Genomic DNA, 21,217 nt, shown 5'->3' on the forward strand with positions numbered 1-21,217 from the left:
CAGTGTACATCCTCTGGTCTAGCCAGATTTGTAAGGTAGAATTGGGGTCATGATAGTGGTGGGGGAGGAAGCATTAAAGAACTAGAGGAAAGTTGCATGTTTCATCAATGCTACACTGCACCCTAACTGGCTCGTCTCATCCCCTATGGGCTTTGGGTCTCTATTCCACACTCCCCCTCATTCACAATGATATTTTTTTTTTTTTTTTGCTCTTTGGTGCCTGATACCTGATCCTATGGACACCTCGTTATCACACAAACTGGTGTGGTGTGCTTCGTCCATGTGAGCTTTGTTGCTTCTCAGCTAGATGGCCGCTAGTTTATCTTCAAGCCTTTAAAACCCCAGATGCGGTATCTTTTGATAGCCAGGCATCATCAGCTTTCTTCACCACATTTGCTTATACACCCACTTTGTCTTCATCAATCAGATCAGGAAGATGAGCATCATGGAATGCCAGGTTAATAGAACGAAGTGTTCTTGCACTGAGGGAGTACTTGAGTAGAGGCCCAATGTCCACCTGCTACCTTAATACTAAACCTATAAATATAGATCTAGTTCCCCATTGTCATATACAAATATCTTTACATATATACATGTCTGTATTTAGACCTCTATAAATACCCGTTGCCTCCTAATTCTTTCCTCTATTTCCTTTTACTTTCCTCTGGTCCCATTGTCATGTTCAGTCTTCATTTGGGTTTCAGTAAATCCTCTCAGTTACATTGCCCTTGATCAAGCCCTACCAAGCCTTCTACACCCTCCTTGCCATGGATTTTAAATCATTTGTTGTTCCCTTGTCCCTGGGGTTGTTAACACTCACTTCCTTTCCCCCACCTCCCCTTCTCCCATGTCCCCCCAGAACTGCCGGTCCCGTTTTTTTTCTCCTCCATATTGTTTATCCCACCTATCTTATCGAGATAGACCTACAGAGATAATAATATGCACATTAAAAAAACAAATCAGAGCAAAACAAAGCAACAAAAGAAAACAAAACAAGAACAATAACAAACCAAGGACAAATAAAACCCAAAAACAAAAAGAAAAGAGCTGTCACCATTTTGATAAGATGGGTTGTGTAACCACACAGAGGGAAAATAAAGTTAAAATTTGGGAGAGAGGGAAAGAGGAAAGAGAGACTTAAAAACTCTCCACATTTCTTACCCATAAAACCTAAACACTAGTCTGAAGGCTATTAGTGGAGGAAAATAAAAGTGAAACTGACTTAAATTACTTTGTGTCACACAAACTAGTTTCAAACAACAACAAAAATCACTAGCTACCAATTATTTTTCATCCTATTGATCTTTCTGATCTGTCATTTTCCACTTAAAATTGTATCACCTCCAATTATTTTCCATGGCATAGGTCTTTTTAGTTCACTTCAGCCAGAGTCACCCAAAGAAACACTCTGAAGCTTGGCTTGAAGACTGGCTCCTGAAGTCAGTGTATTATCCCATATCCAAAACCAACCCGCGGCCCCTGAGTCAATTCCAACGCATCGCAGCTCTGTATGCAATGCTGTGACTGTAATTCTTTTTGAGAGCAGAGAGTCCATTTCTCTCCCATTAATAGCCGATGGGTTTGAACCATTGATCTCACTGTTAGCAGTCTAAGGCTTGCCACATGAGCTCCACTATCCCAAGTAGGGAGTAGGCTCCATGTGTACAACTCCACCTGATGGGGAGGCCAGTAGTGAACAACCTATGTACCCTGAGATTGGAACGTAAATGTTAACAGCTCAAAACAATTTAAAAGAGTAAGCAATCACTTTTGTAAGGATATTTTTAAAAATAGATTTTAAAATATTTTAACCAGATTCCCTACCAGTTACCAAATCATAGTATGCCTTTGATGTTACTTGGAGAAAGACTTGGAAATACTTTCTCAGAGAATTACTGGTACTTCATAGGGAAACATTTTCCCTGGATAGTATAGAAAACTAGGGCCAAGCCTCAATTTCTCTAAGTCTAGAAGGATGGTGGAATTTATGCCCTTACCTCCATTTATCAATATCTCACCCCAGGATGTGGAGATTTAGAAACGACTTTCAAAGTCTTTGCATCTATTAGGTTCAGAATCGTGACTTTTATAATGAAAACATCTAGTATTAACCAGTCCATTCATATTTCTTTCTATGGTTGAGGTGGTGTACCAGTTTGGCGGGGCCATGTTTCTCAATAGTTTGGGTAATTATTATGAAACCATGCAGTTATATAATGATGTAGATATCCCTCAGTGACGATATCTAATACAATGTAATCATTCACATGATGAGGTCTGCTGCAACAATCTCAGTGCTCAAACTTTGTGCTTGATCTGTATCCGGAATATGACTCATGATCATTTTCTCTCTTGTTCTGTGGGCTTGAGGATAGAGAGTGACTGAGTTTTAACCGAAGGGTACTGGTGACTCTGTGGGGTGCTTGGGGACACTGTGTCCTTATGATGTTTTCCCACAGTCTGAGATGCCCTGAGTACACTGAGAACACAGTTGCATTTGTTTAAGGTTAGTCCCTAGGAGCTGTTTGTGCTTAGAGCAATTTTATCACGATGTTATTGTTACACTGCACACTATGTACCCTTGCCTCATTATGTATAAAGCTGTACTTTGGGAATACAATTTGGCTTTGGATTATCAGTCCACTGGCCAGTCTTTTTCTTCAGGTCGTCACCCACTGCAGGTCCATACCTCTAGCAGCCTGGCACACTGACTGCCAATCTTAAGATTCATTCACCTCCTCAATCTGTGAGACAACAGCTTGATATCTATCTGTTGATCATGGGCTTATCAGACCTTGCAGCTACGTAAGTCAGAGGACACCTGCAGCTGGGTATATAGTCCAATGACCTAGGACTTTGAAGTTTATACAACCATGTAAGACATTTAATTGAGATCAATCATTCTATATAAGTATATAAATAGGTAATTTATTAGTATAGATTATGTAAAAGCAAACAAAAAAACCCTAAGATTTTCCTTAATATAAAACTTAAACATTTTGGTAGTTCCCACAGTATTTTAAACTTTTTGCTGAATGCTATTTCACACTAAATAGACTACCGAATAGAATAAACATAGCTTTTGAATATACTGTGAAACAAAAAAAAATGTGTGGCTCATTTTATTGTAGAGGTCTGGAATCAAATGTACAGTATCTACAAGTATGGTAGTTACATAATCCATTGTCAATTTGAGACTTAAGGGTGAAGGGATGGAGTTTAGCCTGTCAATCAGGTCACAGCTTGATGACCTCATTTGGAGGTGCTAAGAAGATAAATAGCTCATTGGAGGCGGGACACACACTCACTCCCGGCGAGATCTTGCAGCTGACAAGACACATGGAGCTATGCTAATGCCCTAAGCTGGAGGAGCCATGTAGAGACCCCTGCCAGAGTTAAGATGCTTTTGCACCACGGGATACACAAGACTTTCCACCCACTGGCCGGTAATCTTCCTGCATTCAGTGTCATTGCATGTGTTGCGTGAGTCTGAAGAGGAATTTATAGATTGGTATCCAACATATGGGCTAATATTGGATTTATGGACTTGATCTGGATTGGGCTGGGATGTTTTCTAAATATTTAATTGCTCTTATATATAAAGCTCTTTCTTATACACATATGAATTTGGTTTTCTAATCTAGCCAGACTAAGACAACAAGGTATGCCTATATAGTGGTTGTCAGGGGGAAAAAAGGCTGGTTGAAGTTCATACAGTTTAAAATTGGTTTCTAGGTGAAACTAATATATTGCCTACTGCTGCCCTGTTTGAGGACAGATAGTTGAGGTGGATGTCCAAAATTCTGTGATTATTTATTTTTTTTAACATCTTCAAATGGATGCCTCAAAAATAGAAAGAAATGATCAGCTTTGAGTCCTGAGAAAAATAGCCCTGGCAGTATGATCTGGGAATTGAGACTATTGAGGAATATAGGAATATAGGAAAGGCGCTCCTTTCTGACTTGTGGTTGTTAGGTGTTGTTGAGTCAGACCCAATGCACAACAGAATGAAACAGTGCCCAGTCCTGTGCCATCCTAACTTTATATATGAGCCCGTCGATGCTGCCACTGTCTCAATTCATGTCATTGAGGGCTTTCATATTTCTTGCTGCTCCTTGACTATACCAAGCACGATGTCCTCCTTTAGTGAAAGGTCTCTCCTGACTACATGTCCAAAGAGAGTGAGATGAAGTCTCACCGTCCTTACCTCTATGGAGCATTCTATCTGCACTGCTTCCACGATAGACTTTGTTCTTTCAGCACTCCATGGTCCTTTCAATATTTTCTCCCGCACCATCATTCAAACAGATGTTTCTCCTTCAGTCTTCCTCATGCAATGTTCAACTTTCACATGCGTATGAGACCATTGCAAATGCCATGACTTGAAATACTAAGGTCAGATTCACCTCAGTCCTCAAAGTAATAGCCTTGCTTTTCAGCACTTAAAGAGGTCTGTGCAGCCTATTGACCCAAATGCAATGTATCATTTGATCCCTTGATTGCTGCTTCCATGAGAATTGATTGTGGATCCAATCAAGACTAAGTCCTTGACAATTTCAATCTTTCTGTTTATCATCATGTTACTACTTGTCCAGCTGTGAGGATTTTGGTTTTCTTTACATTGAGTTATAATCCATACTGATGGCTGAATTCTTGGTCTTCATCAGCAAGTGCTTCATGGCCTCCTCACTTTCAGCAAACAAGGTTGTGTCATATAATACGTCTTGTTATCTGAATATCGCATGCAGGTTGTTAATAAACTCCCTTAATAAGACTTATTGCCTAAGGGAAACTATCTTACACTATGAAGCCTAGAGAGTGAGATTATTTCAGATTGAGCTCTCTGAACAATTTATTGGACTCTGCCTGTATTCTTGATCTTGATCCATTTTAGGGCAACAACTAGAACTCCTTGGTTCAGCTTCGGGTACTAATCCTGGCTTTGGATATAGGTTTGATGTCCTAAGGCAGTCCTAGTATGTGTTTTCTGTTCTGTTTCTGATATTTTGTCCTCATTCTAGAAATTGAGGATCTGTCTTATTCTGGGATATGGTCAAGGGACCAGCCAGGGTTGTATCATCTTGGAAATCCTTGGTTCAAGAAGAAGCAATGGATGTTCCCATTGTAGAGTGCCATCTCTTTATTCAGGTTCTTCTGATTATCTGCTTCCTTTGAACGTGAACTCTTATCTCCATATCAGAAGTGTAAAATGAGAGACACTTAAGGACCCTGACTTCATGTCCTAGCTCAGCCAAAACAAATCTGGGCTTGAAAAAAGGAAGATTGTCATGTCTCCTCTTGTGAGTATTGGAAAGTCTTTTTATCTTAGCTGCTCAATCTTTAGCAAATATTAATGAACATGCTCTCATCATGCTTGAAAGTAAAAGCAGATTGAGATTATCTACTAGGGTTGAGTTTAGCACACGGTGTTTAAGAAATGTGACTAATCAGCCAGTCTAAGAAAGAGACTCTCTTTCTTACCCTCCCACCTTAACAACATATTTAACGAGGGACTTTCACCTTTTGTTAAAATGAGAAATCTACAAATTCTCAATAAGTTTTCCATTTATAAATTCAAAATTAATTTTAATATATTAAACCAATAAACGCAGTGTACTTTGCTATTATTTGCAAGAACACAGCCATCTTCACTGTATACGCCCCGGTGCTCCGGTTCTTTAATTATGAGGTTTCAGCTGATAAATGTAGAGAGAGCAGTGACAGTGATGGATCCCCCTCCCCCAGGACATGATAGAGCATCTGCTAAATGCGGTGACAAGAGAGCAATGGGAGGAACTCCGGGAGCCCTGGGTTCACACTGTGCTTCCTTCATCTTATTAAGGCTCACTGACTAAACTTTGGCTGGATGATTTTCAAGTTTACCAACGTTTAGTCACAACATCACTCAGAGCAGATTTAATTTTGCTTACACCCAGTCACACTACCGTTCTGGCTAGTTCTAGTGCTTTTGAGGACAAGATCACTAGGGCTCACTTGACATGGCCAATAATCAGGAGCTATACGTTAGATTCTGCTGTATCCTGTTTAGAGAAAGTCACTGGATTTTTAAAACACTGACATAAATCATTATGAGAATAAATCATTATCCACTTACTGGGTACCAAGTCTCCGGTAATTGCTTATTGAAAATGCATCAAGAGTGAGGGCATTCAAAATTATTGCTGGGTACAAGATATATTTTTCAAAACACTGAAGCCAAACATAGAGTCTTTCAAACCACATTAAATGGGCGATATCTGAAAGAAATATAAAAATCACTTAGAACAGCTGCTAATAAAATTATTTTTCTTTAAGTACAAGTAATAGTGAGTAATAGCCCCTTTAATTCAATAGAATTCACATACTAGATGCATTATACCCATTTCCCATTCAAGCAATAACTCTGAACTTTGGTTTTACATAGTTTAAAAATGATGATGGTTTTGCATCCCAAATTTTCACATCAATTGCTTTTTTACACATATAGTTATTACTGGCATTGGTGAAATGAGTTGCCATCTCAGAGTCAGTAAAAAGTAATTATGAAAGATAAACCATTAGGAAAAATCACTTGAGTCCATCTCCTTTAAGGCTGGACATCACTTACAAGGCTCTCTCTGCCTCTTTTTAATCTTTCAGTCAACAATTATAAGGAAGTTGATAGAAAAATCCTATCATTATGAATGCATTATATTTTTATGAGACTTATGACATAAGAAGTACTATGGTCAAGTGTATTTCCCTAAGAGCTAAGATGGTAAATCAGACCAACCTGGTTTTTGTATTCCAGCCCAACCAACCATTCGTTGTGTGTCATATCTCTAAACCTCCACCTTATGTGACCCAGTGCGACCTGTGAATCAACTACTGGAGAAAACAATCTTCTCACTCCTCAAAGCCCAGAGAAAATCCTGTTCTCCTCCACAGGATGTAGATGGAAAAGAGTTCCCCAAATATATGTATTGAAATTCTGGTCCTTTAACATATAGACCTGATACTATTAAGAAATAAGGGCTTTCTTTTGTCATGTTACTGTGAGACTAAAATAAGTAGACCCTAAGACTAAATATTTATGACTTAGATTAAAAAAGAAAGAAAGAAACAGAATAAGCAGAGACCTAAGGGGAAGAGGAAGACTGATGACTGAGGCAGAGACAGCTCCAAGCACAGGAATACTGAGGATTGTTGGCAGCTACAGCTGTTGCCTGGCATCAGGTCAGTTCTGACGCGAGGGGCCTGTAAGACAGAGCAGAGCTGCTGCATAGAGTTTCCCAGGCTGTAACCTTTACCCAATTGGCTTGCTAGGTCCCTTTTCCCATGGTGTGCTATGTCTAGTGGGTTCAAACTGCCTGCCTATCAGGTAGCCGGCAAGCACTTTCATTATTGGCCACCAGGGCTCATTTGGCAACTACTAGAAGCTGAAATAGGCAAGGAGGAAAGTTCCCCTAGACCCACAGCCTGAATTCAGACTTTAGCTTCTTAAACTGTGATATTAAAGCCTCTCACTTGTGGCACTTGGTAGCTAAGATAGCTGGAGTAAGAAGGGACAACTCACTGTGGGGCATCTCAACCACCTCTTACTGTTCTTTCTGTAGAGCAGCGGTTCTCAACCTGTGGGTCGCCACCCTTTTGGGGGGGTCGAACAACTCTTTCACAGAGGTCGCCTTAGACCATCGAAAAACACACAAATATTTCACAATATATAATTACATATTGTTTTGTGATTAACCACTATGCTTTAGTTACGTTCAATTTGGAACAATGAAAATACACCCTGCATATCAGATATTTACATTACGATTCATAACAGTCGCAAAATTACAGTTCTGAAGTAGCAATGAAAATAATGTGATGGTTGGAGGTCCCCACCACATGAGGAACTGTATGAAAGGGTCGCGGCATTAGGACGGTTGAGAACCACTGCTGGAGAGAAAGAGTCAGTGAGGGGGCTGGTCAATGGGAAAACTTGGGGCGAAATTACTCAAGTGGGAAAAGCGCTTCACTTCCGCCTCTGGCGTCATAATAAGAGTCAGGACTCTGTAGTGTTGCTGCTGTTTGGTGCCATAATCAGTCTGGGCTCATAGCAACCACATGTATAACAGAACAAAATACTGCCTGGTCTAGGTCAGCCTTCGAATTGTTCCTCTGCCTGAGCCCACTGTTGCAGCCCCCGTATCAATCCGCCTCCTTGAGGGCCTTCCTCCGTCACTGCCCCTCCACTTGACCCAGCATGATGTCCTTCTCCAGGGACTGGTCTCTCCTGACAACATGTCCAAAGCATGTAAGATGAAGTCTTGACATTCTTGCCTTTAAGGAGTACTCTGGCTGTACTTCTTCCAAGAGAGATTTGTTTGTTCTTTTGGCAGTTTACGGTTCTTTCAATATTCTTCCCCAGCACCGTAATTCACATACAGCAATTCTTCTTCTGTCTTCCTTATTCAACGTCCAAAGTTCACATCCATACGAGGCAACTGAAAATACCATGCTTGAAAATACTAAGGTCAGATGCACCTTAGTCCTCAAAGTAACAGCATTGCTTTTCAATAGTTCTAAAAGGTCTTGTGCAGCAGAGTTCCTCAATGTAATGCATCATTTGATCTCTTGACTGCTGCTTCCATGAAAATTAATTGTGGGTCCAAGCAAGATGAAATCCCTGACAGCAGTAATCTTTTCTCTGTTTATTGTGATGTTACCTGCAGGTCCAGTTGTGAGGATTTTTGTTTTCTTTACATTGAATTGTAATTCACACTGAAGGCTGCATTTCTTGATCTTCATCAGCAAGTGCTTCAACTCCTCCTCACGTTAAGCAAGTGAGGTTGTGTCATCTGCATGTCTGTGTAGCCTCCCTGAAGGCAGCACACCAGCTTCAGGTCCAGGATCCTCAAGTAGGCCATCCTGGTTCTACTAGAAATCATGTAGTGACCCCGATCATATAAAGTAAATGAGCCAAATCTGCTTTCCACTGCCAATTTTTAGTTTAAATTTAGAAAACAGAAATTTAGAAACTTCTGGTACCACATTCTTCAACAATTTATAGTAAATATATGTGTATATATATATATACTTTAATAATTTATAAGTAAACACATTTATCGGGAACCAATATTCTTCATTTTTACATGGCTTACATTTTATATAATAACATATTGTTTTTATGATGAAAAGACAAAAGTATACCTTGATTTTGGTTAAAAACACGAGGAAAGGTTTATCACTCACAAATCTCACTTGAAAATAATTCATTTGAATGAGACAGAATTGTTGAAAATGTAGGAGTGAGCTTATTTCAAAGATATGAGAAATAAAGTATGATGAGAACAAACAGCTCAACAGTGAAGCTACTAAATAGAAGAGGGGTGTACTAAGAAATTGTCAAGATAAAAGTAAAACGAAATTTTAAATGATGAATGAAACAGGAATAAGAGAAGAAAGAAAATGAAGTTCAAAGAGTAAAGAGGTTGGGTCAGAATTCAGTTGTCAATATTCTTAACGGTCAATGTGTAATGTCTTCTGGAGCGGCTTGGGAAATGTGTGTTTTCACAAGGAAATGAGTATTTTTGCATATGTAATTAATGAAATATTGCATATGCTGTATTTTACATATAGATTTAAGGGCTTTTATCTTTTATGGCAGTGCTCATACATTGATGAGTGGTTGGATGGGTGAAGCACCAAGACCTGTCTCCATTCCTTCCAAACAACGTTGATACCCACGTCAGAGATAACTGAGGAAATGGGGCGCAGATTCTTTTACCTTCTCAGCTACAAAAGGATCTACTTTCACTTCCACCGTTATTTACCTCTTGCTCCCCCAAGACTACACCCCTAGTGATATCCAGGGTTCTATTCTCCCACCATCTCGGTCCAGCAGTCATTCCTTTCCCTCAATTAGCTTTTTCCTAATGGCAAGTAGCATTATTGCCATGTTTAAGTTCTGCCACTGGATGTTTGCAGCCACCACCTTACTAAACTGGCCATGTTATAGCTACCAGTGACTTCCTAAAAGCCAGACATCTAGTTCTTCTCAGCTTGTCGTACTAGACCTTTCGAGGCTTAAAAAAAGTCATTGCTCCTGGTCTGTTTTTAGATCTCTCTCCTCCCTTAACGTCCCTATCCTATCATCTCCCTGTGGGTTCAAACCTTTCACACTTCTCTTTCTTATTTCCTTTCCAGGATCTTCTGTCCTTACTCTTGGCTGGTTGTTTTCCTTGGTCCTCTTTTTCATGTTTCTCTTGTTCTTTATGTGATCTACTTAACATCCATCGCTCTAATTATGACTTCCACACTGGTTGTCCTCAGAACGGTAACTCCATGACTCATCTGTCTCTCCTGAAATCTAGATTTAAATATTCAACTGGATCGCGTCATCTGATGTCCCAAAGGAATCTTCAAATATGTGTCAAAAACTAAACGTATTACCAACTTCCCACACATACCTACTCTTTCTCATACATCCATTATCCTACTTAATGCCACTTCCATTGGCTCAGGCATATAAACTATGATTCGAAGTCACCTGAATTAATGCTGCAGGTTGGAATCACCTGGGGCCTATTCAATAAGGAAGAGCTAACAAGAAGAGATGCATATGAATTATGATGCTGGCGACGAATATTGACAGTACTATGGACTGCCAAAGGAACAAACCAATCTCTCTTGAAGAGCCACAGCCAGAATGCTCCTTAGAGGCAACGAGGGCGAGACTTCACTCACATATTTTGAACATGTTGTCAGGAGAGGCCATTCGCTGGAGACAGACATCCTGCTTGACAGAGTATTGGAGCAGGTAGAGAAGGAAAGGGAGACCTTGGACAAGATGGGTTGACCCATGGCTTCATTACTGGGCTCAAACATAAGAACAATGAGGAGGTGGCACAGGACCGGGCAGTATTTTGTTCTGTTACACGAGGGGTCACTCTGAGTCTGAAGTGACTCAACAACACCCAACAACAACAACAACAGTAGGGTAGGGAAATACAAAACCAACAAATTCACTGCCATCAAGTTGATTCCAACTTATAGCCACCCTCTAGGAGAAAACAGAACTGCCCCTGTGGGTTTCCAAGGCTGTAAATCTTCACTGAAGTAGAAAGTCTCATTTTTCCTGCCCAGAGTGGCTGGTGTGACCCACTACCCCACCAGGAGTCTTTATGGTAGGGGTCAAGGGTTTTAAAACATGGGCATCTTGGACTCAAGCCGAGATATGCTTACACAATTGCTTGAACTTTATGAGAGTCTTAAAATCCTCTCAGGTGCAGTCACAGTCTCAAATCAGATTGTGAATCTTTAGCATGCAAATGAATCACTTACTAACATTCAAACTCTGATTGAGTGTGTCTCAGGTAGAGCCTGAACATTTGGAAGAATTACCCATCTAAACTTGGGAGATTTTAAATGACCTACTGTGTTTTTTTCTTTGCTATGTCAGTTGTGTTAATTTGGGTAAAGAGTGAGTTTCTAAAAATGTGTCCATTACATCTAGGTTTCCTGTTAAAGCATAGGCCTTTGCAATAATGAGTTCTTATTCTTTTTCATTTAACTTGATTCTGTTATGATGACAACCTTTTTCATCTCTAATTCTTGAATTTTTCATTTTATCATTCTTTTTGGTTTGTCACGTATGCCAGTGGTTTGTTAATTTTCTTAGTTCTTTCAAATAACCAACTTCTTGTCTTGATTTTTTTTCTATTGTTTTATTTTTCAATTCATTTATTTCTGCTTGAATCTTTGTAGTATCATCCCTCCTGGTGATCAATAGTTTATTTTGTTACTCTTGTTCTAGGTGTTCAGGATGCTGGATTAAGCTGTTGATTTGGGTTTTCTCCTTTTTATTAATTTTTACATCAATTGTCATAAATTGTCCCCTAAAACTGTTTTTCCTCTATCTGAAAGTTTTGGTACATTATGTTTTTGTTTTCATGTGTTTAGAGGAATTTTAAAATTCCATCCTTTATTTCATCTCTTACCCAGTACTTTTGAAATTGTGTGTTGTTCAGATTCCATGCATATGATTTTTTTTTTGCCATTGTTCTTTCTGTTCTTGATTTATAACTCTATAGTATTGTAGTCTGAGAAAATGGAGTGTAGAATGTTGATACTTTTTAATTTATTACAGCTTACTTTGTGATCTAACATATTGTCTAGGCTGTAGAATATTCAATGTGCACTGGAAAATGTATATTATGATGCTATTGGGTGGAGTGCTCTGTATATGCAAAGCAAGTTGAGTTGGTTGATTATGCTATTTAATTCTTCTATGTCTTTATTGGGTTTCTTTCCTGACGATCTATCTGTATTTCCTCAAAAATGGTATAGTGAAGCTTCCTGATCTTATTCCTGTATAGTCCACTTCTCTCTTCAGCTCTGTAAGAGTTTAATGTAATTTGAGCTGCTTATATATTTATTATGCTTAAGTTTTCTTATTCTATGGTTCCTTTAATCATGTGTTCTTCTTTGTCTCATGGTGTTTTTTGCCTTGATGTATATTTTATCAGAGATTAATTGTATCTCTTCTTCTTGTTCTTCTTTTTTGCCATTAGCTTGGTAAATTTTTCTCCAGCCACTGATGTTTACTGTTTTTGTTTTTTTGTGTCCAAGATAGGTTTCTGGTAGGCAGCAAATTGATGACTCTGTTTTATTGTTTTCTCCAGTCTGCTGCCTTCTGCTTTATGACTAGTGAATTTAACCCATTAGTATTCATTGATGTTATTGATCTGTGTGGGTTTGCTGCTGGCATCTTGCTGCATGTAGCTCTGGGTGTGTACGGAGGTAGTTTTATTGGTTTCTTTATTCTTATGGTTGTGCTGTTCTGAGTACTGTTTTCAGAGTGTTAATTTCTGAGGTGGGTTGTCTTATAATGTTGATCTCAGGTTTGTAGACAGTTGTTAATTCTCTTTCCAAAGTGTTGCCGTTAGTATTTTCTGTGCTAAGGGTGTTTTGGTTTGGGTTTGTTTGTACAATTTCCTTTCATCTCCCCTTGTCTTCAAATATCCTATGTCTCTCTCATAGTTGAGGGACAGTTTTCCTGGGTTCAACCTCTTGGTTGGCAAGGTTTATGCTTTCAGGATTTTATAGATGCCCGTCCATTGTTTCGGGCCTGGCTGGTTTATGGTGAGACATTGTAACTTATTCGTGCCGGCTTCTCTTTCTAGTGACTGCTCTTTTTCCCCTAGCTGCTCTTAGGATTCTCTCCTTGTCTTTGATATGGAAGAGTTTGACTATAATATGTTGCGATGTTTTTCTTGGGATTCCATCAGCTTCTTAAATAGTTACTTTCTTATCCTTTATCGTGCTAGGGAAATTTTCTTTTATGGTTTTTTGAACTATTTTCTCCGTGGATTTTTTTTCAGTTTTGTTCCATAATTCTAGTGAGATGTAGGTTGTTCCACTTAATAGTCTGCGACATAAGTCTTGGGCTTTCTTCCGATTCCTTTGCTCTTTGTCTTAATTGTTTCTCTCATTCTTTGTCGTTGTTAGAATTGTCTTCAAGCTCTCTAATTTGACTTGCCATTTCTTCTATCTTTTTATTCTCCTCTTTTACTGTGTTTTCGAATTCTGTTATCTTATTTGTAGTATCTGGAATTCTATTTGGTGTAGTGTTGCTAGTTTTTACATTATTTCTGGTTTTTCTTAGATTCATTCTTCCTCCATTGAAAGTGCCTGAACCCTATTCTTCTGAATTCTACTTCTGCTGGTTCCGGTGTCTTTTCTTCAGGACATGTCTTTGGAGTTGGATGTGTTCCGGTTGTTTGTGCCTGCTTATCTAGTTTGTGTTTGTGTGTGTGTAGGTGCCACGTTTGGCTGCTGTTTCTTTGGCATCGTGGTGCCACCTTTGGTGTTTGGAGGAGTGCTTGGTCATGTGAGAATAGATGACTTTGCCTAGTAGTGTCAGAAGGGAGGAAGAATGGAGAAAGGAAAGGAAATATAAAATGAAGAGGAAAAGGTGTAGACAAATGGTGGAAACTGGAAAAGAAGGGTAACAGAGGAAAGAGAACAAAAAGTAAGACCAAAGGTGGCTCTTGGACAAAATGAAAGGCAAGTGGGGAAAAGAGAGAGAGAGGAGGGCTCTCTCTGGGTGGGTTATCCCCTTGGTCCATGGGTTTTCTAGCTGTAGACAGTAAGATCATGATGAGCCACAGCTAGAAGATCATGGCTTCAGGCATGTGCTTAGAGCGGTCTCTGGCTGGTCTGGCAGAGAAAATACTGTGTTAGGTCGAGTCCTGCTTGCTGGAAGGGCATGGAGAGATTGCCAGGCCAGGTACTGGGCCTAGTTGCTGATGAGGAGCAGAAAGAGCACATAGCTGGGGTGGCTCCTGCTTGTTGGTGGGACACAGAGAGATCATTAGGGCGGGGGTGGGAGGGGGTGGACCTCATTGTTAGCAGGGCACAGAAAGGAACACCTGATTTAGGCCAGACCCTACTTTTTGGTGGGACACAGAGAGATCACCAGTTTGGGGCTGGGACTTCTTGCTGGCAGGCCACAAAAAAGCACCTAGATGGGCTAGGCCCTGCTTGTTAGCAAGGCATGAAGAAATGTCCATGCTGGAGTGTTGGACCTGATTACTGCCAGGGCATGGAGAGTGCCTACGCCTGGCCAGACCCTGCTTGCTGACAGATCCCTGGGACTGGTGCTGGCAGTTTGGAAGGAACATCTAAGCCAGGCCAGATGCTGCTAGCTGTTGGGGCACAGAGAGCTGGAAAGGCTAGGGGCTCCTGGAAGGACACAGGGAGATCACTGGGCCTGGTTGCTTTGGGGTACCCCAGGTCTGGTGGGGCTCTGCTTGTTAAGGGGGCTTGGACGAACTGGAAGGCAGGGGGAGAGGCTGCAGGGCTGGGTGACTTTGAGCAAGGCTGTCCCTGTCTCCTTTGACTTTTCTTCCTCTCACAGAGTGTGGGGTATAAAAGCTGAGGTTTTCTCAGCTTTCAAGTTGTTCTCTGCAATCAGGGGCCCCCTGGTCTTTCCTTCACGTCGATTCTCTCTTGGTTGGAGAGTGATCCGTTGTGTGCGTGCTCAGTCAGGCATCTCACCCTGGAAGTCTCTTGCTTTTGAATTTTAGCCGTACTGGTGGATGTGTAGTAGTTTCATATTACGGTGCTAGTTTACATGTCCCTGATGACTGATGCAGTTAACTCTTTTTCACATATTTATGGGCCACTTAGAGACTCTATGTAAAGTGATTTTTCAGGTTTATTGTCTAAACTCCTGTTGAATTATATGTCTTATTCCTAAATTTGTAGGAGTTCCTTATGTATCCTAAACATGAGTCTTTGGTCACATATATGCACTGAAATCATCATGTCCCATTTCTGAATTGCTTTTCACTCTCTTAATAGTATCTTCTATAGGAAAAAATAATATTAGTAAACTCTAATTTCTCATGTTTATACCCTTCAGAGCCTTTTGTGTCCTATTTAAGATATAAAGATCATGACTAATTTTCCCTCTAAGAAAATATTGTTTTATCATTTACATTTAGATCTGTAAGCAAATTACAATCGATCATTCTTTATAGTTTAAGCAGGGGGTCAAGATTCATCTCTTTTTTTCTATATATAGAGTCTTTGACCCCCTGTATTTATTGACTATACCCCCCAGCCCTCCAAACACTACTGTGAGTTGGGCTATTTCAGCCATCTTTATATGTGCTGGTTACCTTTTTGGAAGATCCTTCCACAGTTCTCCCTGCTCCTGGGACGCATCCCTGGGAATCCACACCTTTGTATTATACCATAGTACTACTATAATACTACCATTTACTAAAAACACAGGAACCCTCTCTCTGCATTATCGCTAGTATTAAGGAAAAGTATGTTATTCCTTCATGCTACCACTACACACAGTGCATACTACGTTTATAGTATATGCCATACTGTAGAGTAGCTTTTAATTTAAATATCAATATTACCCACTAACTTGTAAGTTTGTTGACATCAGACACTATGTGTTGTTCATTTTTGTATTTTTCAAGCTCCTAGAAAATGCAGCTAGCTACAGAGCTTCTAGAAGAATGCAGGGGTTCAATGAATGTTTATTATTTTATTCTTGAGAAAATCTGGATGATGAAATTGAACAAAGAGCTACTAAAAGTAGCTTCTTTGAATTCCTTTCTTTATTACAGAAATAAAACTTTTAAGCTATAACATAAGAAACAACATTTCCTATTTTAATTTCTCATAAAGTACTTTCAGTTAGGTGTCATTACAGGTGAAATTATTTTCTTCTGATTTCTCAATTTACAAGAGAGAAGAGTGTCATGTTGAAGACATCGTATTCAATACAATTCAGCCTACGTCTAAAAATACATTTGCAGCATTCCATCAGCATTTGTCACCAATTCAGAGAAACATGACAACCTTAGCTAGAATCTTGGGGGCTGGAAGAATTAAATGAATTGAAATATCGACCAACTCATATGCATAGGCTGATTAAAATGAAGGTTCGAGGGGCTCATCTCTGTAGAATGACCTGGGGATTATTTGAATGGAGATGTGATATTTAGATGTTCAAAAACTCATCACATTTATTTTAGAAAATTACATTTTCCAGAGCATAGACACAGGGCTGATTGGAAAGGAGAGACACATTCCCAATAGAGTCTACAGATTTACCATACATGATAACATAAAATAGGTTTCCCGTAAGAGTATCTATCTCAGAAACACAAAGTAATGGATTTAAAATAAAATAAACCCATTGCTGTTGAGCCAACTCCAATTCATACGAACTCTATAAACCTGATGTCACCGAGTCTATTCCATGCAGAGACATCCTATATCGGGTTTCTGAGGCTATAAATCTGTACGAGAACAGGTAACTTCATCTTTCTCTTGAGAAGCTGCTGGTAGGTTTAAACCACTGACCTTGTCAGCAGTCCAACCCTCACCCAGCAGAGCCACCAGGGCTCCTTACTGACCCATAGGGTTTCTGAGGTTGTGATCCTCGTGAGTGCAATCTGTTAGGTCTTCTCTGTAGCGGGACTCGGGGAGGTTTCACCCCCAGCCTTTCTATTAGCTGCCAAGTGCTAACCACTCTGCCACCAGGTCCCTTCAAACAAAGTCAAACCACTGGTAAGCTCTCAATTCATCATCAATGCCTTTCAAAATATTTGAGAGGTGGACGTATTCACTCACTGAGACATTAGCTTTTTTTAGTTACTGGTTTGTGTGTGTGTGTGTGTGTGTGTGTGTGTGTGTGTGTGTGTGTGTGGTGTCCAGAAGAAACGAACGTGGACATCATTTGAAAGCGTATGCGTTAGGAAGCTGTGGTTTGTGAGCATCAGCTGCTGTCTGGCTTTGAACAGTGTGTCCAAGGAGGCACACTCCTCCTGCACCAGCAATAGACATGAAGAATGGGGACACTGAAACTGCATATCTTTAAGAAATGGCGACCCAGTTTCTGGTTAGAAGCAACGCAAGATATGGACCCAGGTTTCATTTAAGTGAAAGTATAGAAATCCATGCCCAGAAAGCAAAGGCTTCCCTCCAGCTCTAAAGAGCCAGGTCTCACTTCTGGTAGCAAACGAACTCAAGAAGAGCAACCTGCTTTTGAAGAGATTCGTTTCTAAAGACTCCCAATGAGAGAATCTGCCCTGTTGATGTCCTCACTGTGCATTTAGGACAAAATGTGCTTCCTGCCTTTTAGTGATGTAGGGCCTCATGCAGTAAGCTTCCTGGATCTTGGGATTTGTTTTTTGTTGTTGCTGCTGCTATTGTTGTTTTTCAGTATAGTGTTGTTGTTTTTTCACAAGTCCCATCCAGAAGACTTGCTTTGAGAACCTCACCGTGCAAATTGGACTTTGCCTTAAACACACCCAATGCAGATGAAATGAAACTGAAATACTTCTTTGAACTTTGCATCGAAACATTTAGATTCTATACCATTGGCTAAGTTCATTGTTCTTAAAAATACTAAATGCCAATAGTAGTTTATTTACATTATCCCCCAAGTTGCTAATGTTGCCTCTAAAGTGGACCATAAATATATGTATGTCTTAGACATACGAACAGATCAGGAACTTACACTTGGTCTAAACCCTAACAGAAGAAAACTTTGTTCTAATGATGTGATCCTGCTCAATACTCACCCCTCTGCATTGATCACTGAAGACGTAAGTGTATGGCAAAGTGTGGCAAAGAAAGCAGATGGTGCTTGGCTATGAGGAAGAATAGTGTCTGGGGACATAAAGCCTTGTCCAAAGACAAGCAGCTATTTACGTGATGTGTCAGCTAAGTCCACAAAGAAGAAGCACATCAGCCTGTGTGGTCATAGGATTATTAATAGTATAACCCAAAATTAGAAGGAAGAATTACATTTGAACTCAAATGATCAGTATGTTAAAGATTATGACAATGAGCTGCAAGATCCATTGTAAATTTCTCACATGGAGTCAGTTCCTACTGATCGAAAGTTCCTTCTGATCACCACCCACGGATATTTCCATCCTAAACAGATCTCAGAGATATGACAAATTGAGATGAAGAGTGGGGGATGACCAGGAGTGACCTGAGGAGTCAATCGATATTATTTTATGATGGAAATACAATGTAGTTAGGAAAATTATATTCTATGTTTAGATCCAATTTAGCTAGAAATCCTCCCCAGCTTTCACCCTGAGCTATATTCCTCTGTCTTGTCTCAAGGAGTATCCTGTGATAGTGTCCAAGCTTCCTCCCTCCCCTCGGTAAGGGCAGGACCTGCATACCCAGCCTGTCTTCTCGAGATTTAGGATCCCTAAGTCATGGAAGCTCTGCAACATAAGATCTTTGTTAAAACAAAACTTTGTTTTTCTAGCCTGTACCTGTCATTGCAAGATTTGTGTCTGTCGGAAAGAACTGTTTTACTCAGCCTGTCTATATAACCTGTGAGAACAAAGAGACCAAGGAGATAGGCATTTGGAAGAAATATATGCCCCTCCTCACCCCTACTCCCATTCTCCTTTCCCAGGCATGTGAAAATAAAACCTAGGATCTTTTGACTCCACCTGGTTTCTGTAAATCTGGCAATGGTGACCGGGCAATGTGGGCCATCTTGATGCCGACGGTACACTAATGATGTTTCATACCTGCCTTTCGGCACTGTACTGAATATGCAAAGAGACCACAGAAAGACATTCATAACTGCCTTTCGGCACTGTACTGAATATGCAAAGAGACCACAGAAAGACATTAGTTTAGCATTATTTCTCTTTTATCTGGAATATTAGGCCCTGGAGAACAAGACTGCCAACTAATTGTCCCATTTACAAGTTTATGTACAGCTTATTATAAATGAATGCTTTCATATGTCTCAGAGGGTTTTCAGATTGTGTTTTATTTAGATGGCTTTGTTACCAAAATAAAACCTCAGTAATTAAAAGTTAAATGAAAATTCACACTATGTTTTTATCTATAAGAAAACAATTTTCTGCAATTCAAAATGTGAATTACACTTAAGCCACAAAGAAAGCAGGGCTTCATGCTTTATCTGTTTTTCATGTTTATCATGTTTATCTGTATTTCAATGAGGTGCAGATTAACCAGCTGACCCTGCTTTGTCCATGAGGCATGAAAGGCAGAGACGCTGCAAAATGGAATAGTAGTATTATAGCTGATAGTATCTCTTTACTATAGGCAATTGCATTTTTCTTGCTAGGACAGGGCTCAGATCAGAAAATTCTTGGTACAGACGTGTACATATGTCATGGTTTATTCTACAAAAATAGGCTTCCTTTCTAAAGTGAGTAGCATGAATCAAGGGCAACCTTTGGCAAATGTGAAGCAAATCACATTACCCTGCTGTTGAATGCCCTGATTCTGCTTAGGATATACGCAAGGTATTTGAGGTCATCCAAGAGTTCCACCCTTTCGATTACCAGCTAAATACACTAATCATTGGCACTAATCACGGACTCCAAATGAACGTTAGCCTCTCTATAAAGAGCCCTCGTAGTGTAGTGGTTAGATGGTGGACAGCTAACCACAAGGACAGCAGTTGGAAACCATGTGCTCCTCTGTGGGAGAAAGATGAGGTTTTCTACACCTGCACAGAGTTATACTCTCGGAAACCTGCAGGGGCGGTTCTACCTGGACCTATAGGGACATTACGCGTTGGAAAGAACTCAATGGCAGTGAATTTGGGGTTTGTTTTTGAGTATTTGTCTTCGGGAGTTGGTATAAACCGTTAAGGGGTAGGCTGATAACTGAAAGCTTGGAGGTTTGAGTCTACCCAGAAGATCCTCAGAAGAAAGACCTCGTTCTGGAAAAATTAGGCACTAGGAACTCTGTGAAGACATACTCTGGCAGACATAAAATCACAGCGAGTTGGAATTGACACAACCACAGGAAGTTTTCGTTATTTTAAACTCCCTCTTATTCAGTGAGCATTGGACTGCTAATTGCAAGGTTGGCAGTTCAAACCCACCAGTTACTCAGTGAGAGAAAGGTGAGGCTCTCTCCCATAAAGATTTATGCCCTTGGACACCCTACATAGGATTACTGTGCATCAGAACTGACATAACAGCAACAAGTTGGTTTGGTTTTCATGTCCCCTGTACTTTGCCTTCCTTGCACTTCAAACAGTGTGACTGTACATATTCATCTAAGTCATTCAGGCCTAGCGCTTCCAGTGATGTGTGACTATAACCAGCAGGCCCAAGAATATTTCTTTTCTCAACAGGATTTAGCATTTAGCGCTATAGTTTGTCTATAGGAGACACTCAGTCAATGTTAAGCAGCAGGATGGATAAGTTGATTATTAACTTTATTAACTAAAGAGGATACCTAGTATATCAAACTCTGGGAAGGAACCTAACAGGTTGGAATACTGGAGCTGGTGCTGTCAGGGTGGGGCCTTGGCTGTCTTTGGGCATTGGTTTTACTCCTGGACAATGCTGTTTTCACCCAAGGCTAGCCTCACAGCAGCCACCCCATGACTGTCTTGCTCGCCAATACCTTCCTCGTCAACATCTGGTACAGACTTGGCATACGTTAGGCCTTCTATATATAGTACTGAATGAATTCATAAAGGTTACAGGACTCGATAGCATGGTAAACTTTCCTAAGAAATATTTAGTGGTTAAGAATGACATAAGGGAATCATTATATCTGATGTTTATGTTTTTCATGGAATAAAAAGTTTTGGTTGTTTCCTTTGTTGTTCCTGACTTTGGGGTCATGCGTAGAAAATTCTTTCTCAAAGAAGATTATATAACTTGTCCTATATCTCTTTGCAGCATGGTTC

At 40.0% G+C, this 21,217-nt stretch overlaps 1 protein-coding gene across 7 annotated transcripts in view; it reads right to left on the reverse strand.

Moving 5' to 3' along the window:
- PCNX2 (pecanex 2) overlaps positions 1 to 21,217 on the reverse strand; it is a 326,649-nt gene that overhangs the window by 134,523 nt on the left and 170,909 nt on the right. For all 7 annotated transcript variants that reach the window (XM_045297999.1, XM_045297998.1, XM_045297997.1 and 4 more), the window contains one exon: positions 6,116 to 6,257. In XM_045297999.1, the coding sequence (XP_045153934.1) occupies positions 6,116 to 6,257 (142 nt within the window). The remainder of the gene's footprint in view (positions 1 to 6,115; positions 6,258 to 21,217) is intronic.

This window comes from Echinops telfairi, unplaced genomic scaffold, assembly GCF_000313985.2.
Source record: "Echinops telfairi isolate 266 unplaced genomic scaffold, ASM31398v2 ScPeMD7_7424;HRSCAF=8462, whole genome shotgun sequence".
Classification (NCBI taxonomy): Eukaryota; Metazoa; Chordata; class Mammalia; order Afrosoricida; family Tenrecidae; genus Echinops; species Echinops telfairi.